At 47.0% G+C, this 14,352-nt stretch overlaps 1 protein-coding gene across 1 annotated transcript in view; it reads left to right on the plus strand.

The window, feature by feature from the left end:
• The first annotated feature begins 4,670 nt into the window (after positions 1-4,670).
• SIK2 (salt inducible kinase 2) overlaps positions 4,671-14,352 on the plus strand; it is a 47,481-nt gene continuing 37,799 nt past the window's right edge. Inside the window, exon 1 of the mRNA XM_062508640.1 lies at positions 4,671-4,820. Within this exon, the coding sequence (XP_062364624.1) occupies positions 4,671-4,820 (150 nt within the window). The remainder of the gene's footprint in view (positions 4,821-14,352) is intronic.

Genomic DNA, 14,352 nt, shown 5'->3' on the forward strand with positions numbered 1-14,352 from the left:
GGAAATGGACCCAAAACAAAAAAAAAACCCAAAAAAACCACTGGAATTTGGATTTTGAGTATTGACAGGAGCTGACTTGCCCTCTCTATGCACTTGTTTAGTAATGATTTAATGATGTGTGGTGTTTGTTCTGGTTTTGCATTGTCCCCCTATTCTTCTGTTTTCTGAAAGAATTGGGGTTTTTAAAGATCCGAACTGAAAAGAATGTACAGATCTTTGCACCAGGAATGGCTCGTTAATACCCTGGGCTCCTTTTTGTACCAAAGATATGCCTTGAAACTGAAGTTCAATCAAAATCCTTATTTATTTATAGACTTCCTCCTCCTCCAAGGTGCTAAAAGTCACCTGTAATGTGTGACGGAGCCCTGCTTCCCTGGAGATGCTCGACAGTGGAAGCGGGGAATGAATCCCTCCTGCTTTGCTTGTGTGTGCAACTTTTCCCTATTAAATGTCTTTATCTCAACCCACGAGGTTTCTCAGTTTTACTCCTCCAATTCTCTCCCTCGTTCTGCTGGAAGGGACAGAGACCAAGCAGTGGAGAGGGAATGACCAAGTAACCAAGGAGCGTCGGGCAGGAACACAAATATTTCACACCTTTTGTTCTGCAGGTGATTTTTCTGCCTCCAGGAGAGCAACACTGCTGCAGAACAAGACTACGAAGCACCTAAAATGTTTTTTTGGTTGCCTAAAAGTTTGCTGTTCTCCATTGCACGTAAATAAGTAAATAGGAAAATGAAAAAAAAAAAAAATTAAATCAATTCATAAGCTGGGAGGAAACAAAGGTTTGGCAAGGTTTTAAATGTGACTGTAACAACAACAAAGCTGAGTGCAGGCAAAACCATGAATCTGTTCTGCCAAAACGGGCAGGAAGAAGTTTTTAGATCTCTGAGCTGTTGCTGAGTGCTGCAAACACTGAAATATTTCAGTTGTCCCAGCTGCTTCTCCCTTCCTGAGTGTCCCAGGTGCTGTGGCTCTGCAGTGGCACAGTGCCTGCTCCTCCACCAGGACATGCTGCAAATAAAGCCCTGAAAGGAAAAATCCCTTCAATAATTAAATAATCTTCTAATTGTTTTGAAAACAGCATCGAGCGGGCAGCGATTTCTCCTGAAAATGCGAAATCCTGATATGGGACGGTGGTCGGGGCTGGGCACTCAAAATATCTGGAGTTTATAATGCATTAATTAATGCAAATCAACCAAAAGCCTGACCACTTTTAATCTCGTACTCTTGGTCTCATTATTTTTGATTTTGGCAGGTATTAAGCAACTTTTAGGCGCTGAAAAGCAGGAAAATGAGAGGGGGGGGAAACTCGTCAGATGCTGGAGTTGAGCTGTGCAAAGCCCAGATTTTGGCAGCCAAGTGCGTGCTCCGACCTCTTGATCTGCCCGCGGGGCTCGGGGGGTGATCTGAGTGTGCGGGGAGGGGTTAAGGCGAGGAAATGTTGTGATTTTGTCTGTTTGACGCCTCCTCTGGAGCATCCCAGCCGCGGGAGGATGTGCGGGAGCGGCCACCACACGAGGGCATGTGCGCTCCACGTTCGTGTCCTGCAGAATCAGGATCCTGCAAAAGCGGCATCCGGGAGGAGCTTGAATCCCTTTTTCCTTAGAGCAGAGCAAGAAACATTTTTTAGTTTAATTTTTTTCTTTTTATTTTGTGGGCGCAACTCCTCCTGCAGCGTTTCTAAGCCGTGTTTTCGTGACCTGAACTTTCCGGCTTTGTGGTGGGGGTTTCTGCAGAAGTTTTTCTCTTCCAAGCACCAAAATCTCGGCTTAATCATTCATTTTGCACCGGGCCGAGGCTTGAAAAGTGGGCAGGAAGCAAAGAAATGTTTTAAGGCTAAAAGCTTCACGTGGAATGACGTGGCTGAGAAGGAGTATTAGGTAACATTCTATAAGGGAATAAAAAAAACCAAATTCTGACACAGCCGAGTTTGGATGGGAAGAAAAGGTGAAAGAGGAGTGAAATTTGGCAAGTGGCAGCTCGGGATGACACCATTCGCTATTCGAAGAGGATTTTGGAAAGCTCTCTCACGTACCCATCAATCACTGAAAGGGTGGATGTCTGACTAACCCGAGCCATCGGTTACTCACTGCCACAACTTCTGCAGGGGATAAATCGAGCAGCAGCAGCTCCCTCATCCCCCGTGGCAGCCCGAGCCAGCAGCGTCATCCCGAAATGTCACTCCTGGGAGGAATGGCATCAGCAGTGAAGGACAAGCATTCATTTCTGCACAGAGACCTTCAGTTCCCTCTGCAGAACAGTCAGCAGGGTGTGACACGGAACAAAAGTAACTTTTCTCAAGGATGAGGCAGCTTTACGTGTAAAACCTGTCTAAAAAGGGGAAGAACGACACAGCTTTGTTCCTTGATCCCTTCCACATTTTTTTTTTTTTTTTTTTTTTTTTTTTTTTTAATGTCCAGGCTCTGTTTTGAGCTGTTTGTGTCCACGCTGGGTGTTCACAGAGCTCTGTGGCTGTTGCTGATTCAACAGGCACGTGTTGTGCCATCAGCTTTGGGACAGCCCTTGTTTAGTCAGGGGAACTCAGCAGAGATTCCAGGGCTGATTCCTGGCTCCCAAATATCAGAAAGGCACCAATCCTCCAGGCTGAGATGGAGCAGGGGAGAGGGAGGGACAGGCATGAACTGGGAGAGCAAAGATTGCTGAAACAAACGTGGAATTTTAAACTGTAAGCGCACACCTAAAGCAGAGTCAGCAGACTTAGCACTGAAAAGGAAACCCAGCAGAAAGGGCCTTAAATTTTTTTCACACACTCTCGGCTCTGAAAGTCCTCAGACCATTCCAGGTCAAAGGGCCCAAGAGAGCTGTCAAATCTGCCTGTCCAAATGCGAAGGAAAATACAAATTAATAACAATAATTCACTGAGAAAGGACCTGCAAAAATCATCCTGTCCATGTGCATCGTTGTGATCTGGAGTAACTTGGCCCACTGGAAATGCTGCTCAGTGCCAGGGACGGGGATTTCTGTCAGGAAACTGCATTTGGGATACGCAGAGCCTGGTCCAGGTGCAGAACCTTGGGGTTTTGTGTGTGGAGCCCCTGGAGATACCTGGGCTTGGGGACACCTGGGGCTGGACAGACACACCTGGGGTTGGACAGACACACCTGGGGCTGGACAGACACACCTGGGGCTGCCTCATTTCTCTTCATCTAAAAACAAGCTGCGTGTGTTTGCCTTAGGGAAGCTGAGAGGATGGCACCAGGGCACACGAACATCTCCGAGGGGTCAGAGGACGGGGCCCGGCTCTGTTCCGTGTGACAGGGTGAGGAACAACAGCCGTAAATGTAAAAACCCCCAGGTGTCACCCCAATGCGAGCCAGAAGCTTTTCCCGTGCAGGGTGCCAGCTCTGCCCAGGGGGTGCAGACACCCCAAACCAGCCCGTGCCACCAGCCCCGGTGACTTTCCCTCTGCAAGGGCACCGAGCGGGGCGATGCCAGCGCGGGGGGCTCCGGTGGCTTCCCAGCCACAGCGGGGGACACAGCGCGGGTCCCGCGGGGTTCCCCGTGTCCAGTGCCGGTGTCCCCGTGTCCAGTGCCGGTGTCCCCCGTGTCCAGTGCTGCTGTCCCCGTGTCCAGTGCTGCTGTTCCCGCTGTCCTGTGCCAGTGTCCCCGTGTCCTGTGCCGGTGTCCCCTGCCCGTACCCCCCCGCCCGGCGGTGCTGGCGCTGTCCCGTGTCCGGTGCCGCTGTCCCCTCTGTCCCCTCTGTCCCCGCTGTCCCCAGTATCCCCGGTGTCCCCTCTGTCCCCGGTGTCCCCGCTGTCCCCAGTATCCCCGGTGTCCCCTCTGTCCCCGGTGTCCCCGCTGTCCCCAGTATCCCCGGTGTCCCCTCTGTCCCCGGTGTCCCCGCTGTCCCCAGTATCCCCGGTGTCCCCTCTGTCCCCGGTGTCCCCGCTGTCCCCAGTATCCCCGGTGTCCCCGCTGTCCCCTCTGTCCCCGCTGTCCCCTCTGTCCCCGGTGTCCCCGCTGTCCCCTCTGTCCCCGCTGTCCCCTCTGTCCCCTCTGTCCCGGCTGTCCCCGCTGTCCCCAGTATCCCCGCTGTCCCCTCTGTCCCCTCTGTCCCCGGTGTCCCCGGTGTCCCCGCTGTCCCCGGTATCCCCGGTGTCCCCTCTGTCCCCGCTGTCCCCTCTGTCCCCGGTGTCCCCGCTGTCCCCGGTATCCCCGCTGTCCCCTCTGTCCCCGCTGTCCCCTCTGTCCCCTCTGTCCCCGGTGTCCCCTCTGTCCCCTCTGTCCCCTCTGTCCCCGGTGTCCCCGCTGTCCCCGCTGTCCCCGGTATCCCCGCTGTCCCCTCTGTCCCCGGTGTCCCCGCTGTCCCCTCTGTCCCCTCTGTCCCCGCTGTCCCCGGTATCCCCGCTGTCCCCTCTGTCCCCGCTGTCCCCTCTGTCCCCTCTGTCCCCGGTGTCCCCTCTGTCCCCGGTGTCCCCTCTGTCCCCGCTGTCCCCGCTGTCCCCGCTGTCCCTCCGGGCAGTGCTGGCCCCGGGCCGGGCCGGGCCGTGCCGCACGGTTGCCATGGCGAGGCTCCTCCCGCGGTGACGCGCGCGGTGACGCCGGTGCTGGCGGAGGGGGCGGCGCGGCCCCGGGGGCGCCGCGCGGAGCGAGAACCGGAGCCGGAGCCGGAGCCGGAGCCGGAGCCGGAGCCGCCCCCCGAGCCCAGCATGGTGATGGCCGAGCCCCGGCGGCCCCCGGCGCTGCTGCCCCGCGGGCTCGGCCCCGTCCGGGTCGGTTTCTACGACATCGAGGGCACGCTGGGCAAGGGCAACTTCGCCGTGGTGAAGCTGGCGAGGCACCGCATCACCCGCAGCGAGGTGGGCACGGCCGGGGGAGCGGCGGGGCCGCGGGGCAGGGGCCGCCGAGAGAGCTCCGCGCCGCTTTTTGTCCCTTCCGGCACCTCCCGCGGGGACGCGGCCGTGCTGGGGGCTCGGAGCTGCCCCGAGTGATGGAGGGGGGGTGGGGGTTCTGCTCGCATCCTGCGGGTAAGGGCAGGAGAACGCCAAGGCCGCGGGGGGAATGCCCGAGGATGTCACCCGCTAGGTGTCACCCCTAGGGATGCCACCCTAAAGATGCCACCCCAAGGGTGGTGGCATCTCTACCAGGATGGCACCCCCAGGGTGGTGACATCTCTGCCAGAATGGCACCCCAAAGCAGGTGACATCTCTGCCAGGATGGCTCCCCCAGGTGTGGTGACATCTCTACCAGGATGGCACCCCAAGGGAGGTGACATCTCTGCCACGATAGCACCCCAAGTGTGGTGACATCTCTGCCAGAATGGCACCCTCAGGTTGGTGACGTCTCTGCCAGAATGGCACCCCCAGGTGTGGTGACATCTCTACCAGGATGGTACCCCCAGGTTGGTGACATCTCTACCAGGATGGCACCCCCAGGTGTGGTGACATCTCTGCCGGGATGGCTCCCCCAGGTGTGGTGACATCTCTACCAGGATGGCACCCCCAGGTGTGGTGACATCTCTGCCGGGATGGCTCCCCCAGGGTGCTCCCGTGCTGCTGGAGCACTTTCTGCTCCCAGGTCAAACCTTGTGCTGTTCCTGCTGTCATGCCCTGGGTGTTTGAGGGATTCCTGAGCTGGGCAATGCTGGGTTAGCTGTTCCAGCAGAGGAACTTGTGTCTGTCTGTGTGTCTGTCTGTCCGTGTGTCTGTGTGTCTGTGTGTCTGTGTGTCTGTGTGTCCGTGTGTCCGTGTGTCTGTGTGTCTGTGTGTCTGTGTGTCCGTGTGTCTGTGTGTCTGTCTGTGTGTCTGTGTGTCCATCTGTGTGTCTGTGTGTCCGTCTGTGTGTCCGTGTGTCTGTCTGTCTGTCTGTGTGTCTGTGTGTCTGTCTGTGTGTCTGTGTGTCTGTGTGTCTGTCTGTGTGTCTGTGTGTCTGTCTGTCCGTGTGTCCGTGTGTCCCTGTGTCCGTGTGTCCGTGTGTCCCTGTGTCTGTGTGTCCGTGTGTCCGTGTGTCCGTGTGTCCGTCTATGTGTCTGTCTGTGTGTCTGTGTGTGCTCAGTTCTCCAGCGCAGCATCCTGTAACTTCACCGAATCCAACCATTTTTCCATTTTTCTCCTCTTTGTTTAACCGCCCCACCGTGTATTACCCGGTGATTATTGTTGGTACCCGGTGCTTTACCTAAACCAGAAATGATAGTCAGTCTGCCTGCATAAAAACGCAGTCGTGTTCACTTTAAAAGAAAAAAAAAAAAAAAAACCAAAAAAAAACCAAAAAAAGGAGGTATGTGGTGAGAGCAATGGCTCTGAAGGAGCAGCTTCCTCTTGTGTGTTGTTTTAGGTAGTTTGGGTTGCTGCACCTACAGGTGAGCTTTTTGGGAACCTGGCTTTCATTGCTGACTGAAGAAGAGGTTCCTGCGCTGCTCCGAACCTGACAAAAGTCGTTCAGATCCTGTCCCGAGTGCACACTGGGAATGCCTGCGGTTATTCACCGTGGGCTTGAGTGGGAAATTCATTCCTTCCAGGAACGGGAAAATGCCCTGCAGCCCGGAGCTCAGCTCAGCCCGGTGCTCCCGGGCTCTGGCCACGCTGTGATTGATGAGCTTCGTGTGCCAGGGACAAGGAAAGTTCTCCTCTTGCCTTGTTCCTCAAGTTCCTCACAAACCCCGCTCTTTCTGAGCCCGTCCTTGCTCCTGCTGAGGAGCCAAGCGGTGCCACCGTTCCCTTTCCGAGTTTGGTGCCATGTGCCAGACCTGCAAATGCTCCTCTTGGAGATACTCGCTTGTCACTCAGCCCTGGTTTCCTTGGCAGGTTTTGTGATGGAGATGAAAACTTTATTCTCCGTTTTTATTGTCGTTTTAGGAAGAGTGCTTGTTTAGCATTGTTCAAAATAGCAATGGTTACAGAAAACACAGAACTTAAAAACTCCCTGATTGCTGGGAGATTCTTTCATCTGTGTGTCCTAAGGAATTGCTGAATTCTGTTAGTCTTGAATTAATTTTTTTCTTTTTTAACCAGATTTTCTGTCCAGCCTGCAGCCTTTTTGTCTTCTGCGTTCTTTTTTTATTTTTTTTTTTCAGCAAATTTGCCTGTGCTGGAGGTTTTTTTGTCAAGGTCTTTAAATTTTTGAGGCAGCTCTGACTTCTGCAGTGAGAGATGCAAGAGTGTTTTTGTGGAACTGAATTGCTGAGTTGGTTGCTGGAAGTATTTACCCAATCTTTGAGGAAGGGGAACCCCGTTAAGATCACTTCTGGTGATGTCAGAGGAAATTAATTCTAGCCAAATACTCTTTGGAATAAGCACTTCCAGTTTGGAGCAGCTCACCTGATCGTTGGTTCCCTGAGCACGCAAAGTGGAAATCCTTCTTGCTAATGACTCCAGACTGAAGGGTTTTCATATTTCAGCCTTGTTCTAGAAGAACATTCAGTTTTTAGGTCCTGGAAAGGCTGTGCTGGTGCACCCTCAGGTCTGTGCTACAGGAGGATGCTGTGATGCTGTTGAGACTTGCTCAAAAAACCTATTTTGAAATTACCTTTCATATAATTTTGACTTTAAAAGTAATACATATATATTTTTTACACAACTCTTGCCTAGCCAATAACCATCAAATTAAAAAAGATGGGTTCTTATTGCCTCGAATGCAGCACTCATGGATTTTGTACAACCCATCCTTTTTAGGGCAAGGCTACAGATGAGGAGATAAAATTGTTGCCATAAATTGTGAGCAGAGGTGAGAAAGGAATGAAAACAAAACGTGAAGCAGGAGAACAACACAGGGCGCCTGCAAACAAAAATCAGAAATTGTGACTTGAATTAATGCAACCCTAAAATTCTAAACGACCAAACAGAAGTGTGAAAGTTGGGAAAAACTGAGGGGATTAATAAAGACATGTTATATCTTGATATAGAATATATAGATAGAATATAAATCTTTATAAAATATAGATATAATAGAGGTGCTGCCTGACCTTTTATTCTGCCAGTCCACCCAGGGGGGGCTGAACCCGACCTTTGCTTGGCTTCTTTGGGTGTTTGGTGCCATCTGAGTGGAGGCCACGTGGCTTTTTCCTGCCACGCTCCTTTCTTTATCCTGCTACTGCCCAGAAATCCTGTGATCCCAGGGCAGCTCCTGCAAACCAGGCGTGGAAATGAGCAGAGATTTTCCTGGGGAGGAAGAGAGGAGAGAACAGAAATAATTGGGAGCGTGAAGTTGGAGAAGGTGGAGATTTGCTTCCAGGGAAATAGGATGGGGATGTAATAAGGGAAAGGTTTGGGATAGGTGTGGAATTGGGAAAAGGTTTGGGATTGGTGTGGAATTGGGAAAAGGTTTGGGATTGGTGTGGAATTAGGAAAAGGTTTGGGATTGGTGTGGAATTAGGAAAAGGTTTGGGATTGGTGTGGAATTGGGAAAAGGTTTTGGATTGGTGTGGAATTGGGAAAAGGTTTGGGATTGGTGTGGAATTAGGAAAAGGTTTGGGATTGGTGTGGAATTAGGAAAAGGTTTTGGATTGGTGTGGAATTGGGAAAAGGTTTGGGATTGGTGTGGAATTAGGAAAAGGTTTGGGATAAGTGTGGAATTAGGAAAAGGTTTTGGATTGGTGTGGAATTAGGAAAAGGTTTGGGATTGGTGTGGAATTGGGAAAAGGTTTGGGATTGATGTGGAATTGAGAAAAGGTTTGTGGTGTGGAATTGGGAAAAGGTTTGGGGTAGGTGAAGGTGGTGCTTGGAAAAAGCAGGGAATTTGGGAACCCACCCCTAAAAGCTTTAATTAACCCTCCCTAAGGATTAATCCCCTGCAGAGGAACTCTGCTCTCTGCTCCCCAGGTGAAAATAAAACCTGGATGTCCCTGTGGATCCCAGATGTGCTTTTCAATACAGGCAACTTGTATTTCCCTCTGGAAAAAACAAAACCAATATGAGCGATGACCCTCCAGCCCCTGACGGGATCTGTGGCAGCAGTTCAGGTGTGCTCAGGTATTTGCAAAGTGAAGAACTGCAGCAGGGACAGCAGCTCCCTGTGCTGCACAACAAACCAGGGAGTTTTTCCAGGCTGCAGGAAGTTGTGTTTGTTAATTGAAACGTGTTTCATCTATTTTAAGGATGTACTGGGTTAACAAATCTGAATTTCTGTAAGCTGCAGGGACGAAGCTCTGTTTGAATGAGAACTTATAGCAGGAGGCTGTGTTGTGGTTTGGGTTTTTTGGGGTTTTTTTGGTGGTTTTTTTTTTGTTTGTTTGTTTGGGTGTTTGCTTCTTGCCTTCGTTTTTCCTTTCAAGAGCTAAATGAATAAAAGAAAAACAATGAAAACTTAGAGTTGGAGTGGCTGAGGAGCAGAAGAACTTTCATCTTTTCTTGACAAGCATTTCATCCTCACTCCTTGGCAGCTGCAATTCCCAGATGTCAGGGGAGGATTGAGCAAACTCCAGTTCCCCGGGCCTTCAGTGAAAGAGGGAAGGAAATAAGTGCAGCTCCTTGTATTTTTAAACAAGAAGAAACCATGAAAGCTGCAAAGATACCTTGGAATGGAACTCCTCAAGCAGCAAAAACCAGTGGCAGGGGGAGATCAGGGAAGGCAGAGAATTCCCTTTTGGCTTTCCTTGTCAGGTGAAGGATGTGCTGATATGATGTATTGAAATTCGGGATTTTTATTTATATATATATTTTTTCTTTTCTTTTTTTTCTGGTTGTTTGTTTCGAGCTGTTGCCAGCAGTTGTTGGCAAGCTGAATGTTTAGGAACAAAACAAAACACACTTTTCAGATGGGAAACTGCTCCGTGGCTTGGAGGAGCTTCTCCACCTCTAAGAATTAAATCCCTTTTCCCGTCATCAAGACACAGCTGAGCTCATGGACAAAAAGGAGCTGCTGAATTCCCTGTTCCTCCTCACATCCTCGGGCAGACTTTGCTGGATTTTAAGTATCTTTAAACTATTTTCAAGTGGTTCTTCTCTAAAATCATCCCTGGTCCTGGCAAGATGAAGATGCAGGATGAACTGAGGCGTTAAATCTGCGTTTGAGCGGAGGAGCAGAGGTGGCAGCTGCTGCCCCTCCTACAACATTTACATTTTATGGAATTATTTAATACACACTTGGAGTTCCACAAGGCTTGCAAAGAACAAGTGGGCTTTTCCTTCAAGTCGGATTTTTAATAGCCCCCCCCCCCAAAAAAAAAAAATTTTAATAGCCCCAAAAAACTTTTTAATAGCCCCAAAAAACTTTTTAATAGCCCCAAAAAACTTTTTAATAGCCCCAAAACCTCGGTGGTTTGATGGTTCGATGCAATGTGGCGAGCTAAAAATCGATTGAAAGTGGAAATGCAGCTCGGTCCCCATGAGTTTGCAGCTCCAGATGTTCTTGGTGTGTGCTCAGAACTGTTCCAGGTCGCTGTGCTGGGGATGGTTGTCCATGGAATGGTGAGCTCAGGGAATCTGGGCTGGAGCTTTGGAGCAGCACAAAATTCACCTTTTAAGAAGATGAATTTTTTGGGATGAATTTACCTCTTCTGAGAGCAGAGGGAGCAGGTGGTTTGCTCATTCCACAGCGCTCCAGCGCCGTTTGTTTTCCAGCTTATCCCAAATCACATTAAACAGAATTTCTGGAGCCGCCAAGTTCAATTAAGTGAATTAATAAAATTATTAATTCCATCGTGTTGTCAGGATTAGCTGTGATAACGGTGAAGGTGTTTCCGTGGAAGCACTCGTCCAAATCTTTCCATCCAAGTCGCGTTTGTCATTTTGGGAATGTTTGTATGGACGTCACTTGGGGTTTCTGGGGAGCATCGACCTCCCGTGCCCTGTCCCACATCTGCCCTGCCCTTTTCTTGGAAAGGAAATGGAACTCAGAACTCTGGAAAGGAGATTTTTCTGGAAAAGGAGATTTTTCTGGAAAAGGGATTTTCCGGAAAGGAGATTTTTCTGGAAAGTGAATTTTTCTGGAAAGTGAATTGTTCTGGAAAGGAGATTTTTCCGGAAAGGAGATTTTTCTGGAAAGTGAATTTTTCTGTAAAGTGGATTTTTCTGGAAAGTGAACTTTTCTGGAAAGGAGATTTTTCTGGAAAGGAGATTTTTCTGGAAAAGGGATTTTTCTGGAAAGGGGATTTTTCTGGAAAGTGAACTTTTCTGGAAAGGAGATTTTTCTGGAAAGTGGATTTTCCTGCAAACGGGATTTTACTGGAAAGGGGATTTTCCTGGAAAGTGAATTTTTCTGGAAAGTGGATTTTTCTGGAAAGATTTTCCTGGAAAGGGGATTTTTCTGGAAGGGAGATTTTTCTGGAAAGTGGGTTTTCCTGGAAAGTGAACTTTTCTGGAAAGTGAATTTTTCTGGAAAGGAGATTTTTCTGGAAAAGGGATTTTTCCGGAAAGGGGATTTTTCTGGAAAGTGAACTTTTCTGGAAAGGAGATTTTTCTGGAAAGGAGATTTTTCTGGAAAAGGGATTTTTCTGGAAAGGGGATTTTTCTGGAAAGTGAACTTTTCTGGAAAGGAGATTTTTCTGGAAAAGGGATTTTTCTGGAAAGGGGATTTTTCTGGAAAGTGAATTGTTCTGGAAAGGAGATTTTTCTGGAAAGTGGATTTTCCTGCAAACGGGATTTTACTGGAAAGGGGATTTTCCTGGAAAGTGAATTTTTCTGGAAAGTGGATTTTTCTGGAAAGATTTTCCTGGAAAGGGGATTTTTCTGGAAGGGAGATTTTTCTGGAAAGTGGGTTTTCCTGGAAAGTGAACTTTTCTGGAAAGTGAATTTTTCTGGAAAGGAGATTTTTCTGGAAAGGAGGTTTTCCTGGAAAGTGAACTTCTCTGGAAAGGGGGTTTTTCTGGAAGGGAGATTTTTCTGGAAAGTGAATTTTCCTGGAAAGGGGATATCCCTGGAAACTGGATTTTCCTTGAAAGTGGATTTTTCTGGGGGGAAAAAAAAAAAATATCTGGAAAAGGGATTTTTCTGGAAAGGAGATTTTTCTGGATTAAAAAAAAATCTGGAAAAGGGATTTTTCTGGAAAATATATTTTTCTGGAATGGTGCTTTTTCTGGAAAGGAGATTTTTTCTGAAAGGGGATTTTCCTGGAAACTGGATTTTCCTCGAAAGTGGATTTTTCTGCGGGGGAAATAAAAAATATCTGGAAAAGGGATTTTTCTGGAAAGGAGATTTTCCTGGAAAGTGGATTTTTCTGGATAAAAAAAAAAAACTGGAAAAGGGATTTTTCTGGAAATTTTTTTTTTCTGGAATGGTGCTTTTTCTGGAAAGGAGATTTTTCTGAAAGGGGATTTTCCTGGAAACTGGATTTTTTGCAGATTTTTCTGGAATGTGAACTTTTCTAGAAAGGAGATTTTTCTGGAAAGTGGATTTTTCTGGAAAGCAGAATTTTGTGGAAAGGAGATTTTTCTGGAAAGTGAATTTTTCTGTAAAGTGGATTTTTCTGGAAAGTGAATTGTTCTGGAAAGGAGATTTTTCTGGAAAAGGGATTTTTCTGGAAAGTGGATTTTTCTGGAAAGAGAACTTTTTCTAGAAAGGGAATTTCCCTGGAAAGTGTTTTTTTTTCTGTAAATTGGATTTTTCTGGAAAGTGAAGTTTTCTGGACCTGGATTTTTCTGGAAAATGTTTTTTTTCTGGAAAGGGAATTTCCCTGGAAAGTGGATTTTTCTGTCAAGTGGATTATTCTGGAGCCACTCTGCTCCAAATCTGGGACTTGGTTTCCTTGCAGGAGGTTTTGGTTTCAGTCTTTCAGGGTTGTTTTATTTTAAATGTCTGAGACGGGATAGGAAACATCTGGAAAAGGAAGAAAATAGAAAATTTTGGAAGAGGGAGTTACACGAGGATCTCCAGCCATGATCCCAAATTTGTGTGGCCCGTTCCTGTTTTTTTTTTGTTTTGTTTTTTTCTTTTTTTAAATTAATTATTAATGCTTTTTTCCCCCTCTAATCGTGTTTTCCTGGTTGGCGCTCAGGAAGGAAGAGCCGCTCGAGGATTTTAACCATGTCAAGATGTAAAAAAAATGCACTTTTCTTTAAAAATTTTTTATTTTATTTCTAGAAAATTATAATTTTTTTTTAGGGAACGACGCGATCGGAGAAGCTGCGGGAGGCATGGGAGGAAAAGGACACATGAGTTACCCAGGGGTTTCTAGGGAAAACTTCTGTTATCTGGGAAACCAGAGTTTAAAAAAGAAAAAAAATGATGGAATTTTTGTGGTCGTTGGAAGTTGGGAGCTGCAGAGACCTGGAATTCTTTTTATCCCTGAGACTGGAGAATGCCTTGAGTGGGAGATGAATTCCCTTTTTTTTTTTTTTTTATTTTTTTTTTTTTTTCTGGGAATATCGGATTGCTCCGGATCTATCCTTTCGCTGGGTTATAAATAAAGAAATAAATTTTAAAAATTTTAAAAAAAATTAAAAAAAAAAAAAAAATCAGTGAGCTCCTCTGGAGGTGGAACCACACCATGGGGAGAGGGGACAGCCCTGATTCCCGAGATGTGTAAAAATTAATTGGACAAAAATCAGAAAAGTGACACAATTGTTGTTTTTTAATGAATATTTCCTGACGTCTCAGGATCTGCTGGTTTGTTTGTGATGGTTTTGACACTTTACGACTTTCTAGGGAAAAGTTTTGTGAGGTTTTGTTTTGTTTTTTTGGTTTTTTTTCCCCCTTTAAGCTGAGAAATCCTGCAAAAAATCAACAGCAACCAGGAATTACTGAATGAAGCATGAGCTCAAATTAGGGGAAGATGAAAAAGTTTTTGTGTGATGATTTTTTTTTTTTTTTTGTTATTTCTTTTCCTTCCCAAATCTGCATCAATGATTATTTGCGTCCTTCATTATCGAATTTTATATTTGAGATAAAGTGTAAGTTTAATAGAAGGAACGGGAATAAAATCGGGAGGTGACAAAATGGAGAAGCAGCAGGTGATCAATTCTGGAATTTTTGTTGTTTTGAGCAACCTCTCCATAATTTAAAACACAGAATTTTTCAGGTTTTTCCACCTTGAGCATCGCAGTTCCCTTAAGTTTCTCAGCTCCATGTTTTGAAGGGAAAAAATAAAAAATAAAAATAATGGAATAACTGGAAATGCTGGGAATTCTGTAGGATGTGAATCTCTTTTGGTTGCTTTTAATGGCTTGCTGTGAATTTTGATAAAGGTGTTTTGTTCAAAATTTTGGATGTTCCAAAAAAAAAAAAAAAAAAAAAAATCCCGCATCTCTCTTCTTTTTTTAAAAAAAAAAAAAAAAAACCAACAAAAACTTTTTGTTTGTTTTGGATAATTCAGCTCCGTAAAAGCACATCCTGCACCTTCAAAACAACCCCAGATTTACACACATTTTTCCCAGTTTATTATTCCCTCACAACAGAATCCCATTTTCCAGGGGGTTGGGGAAAGATGAGGGAATTTTAAAAAGAGGTGGAGGGAAAAAAA

The sequence above is a fragment of the Cinclus cinclus genome, chromosome 25 (genome assembly GCF_963662255.1).
Source record: "Cinclus cinclus chromosome 25, bCinCin1.1, whole genome shotgun sequence".
Classification (NCBI taxonomy): Eukaryota; Metazoa; Chordata; class Aves; order Passeriformes; family Cinclidae; genus Cinclus; species Cinclus cinclus.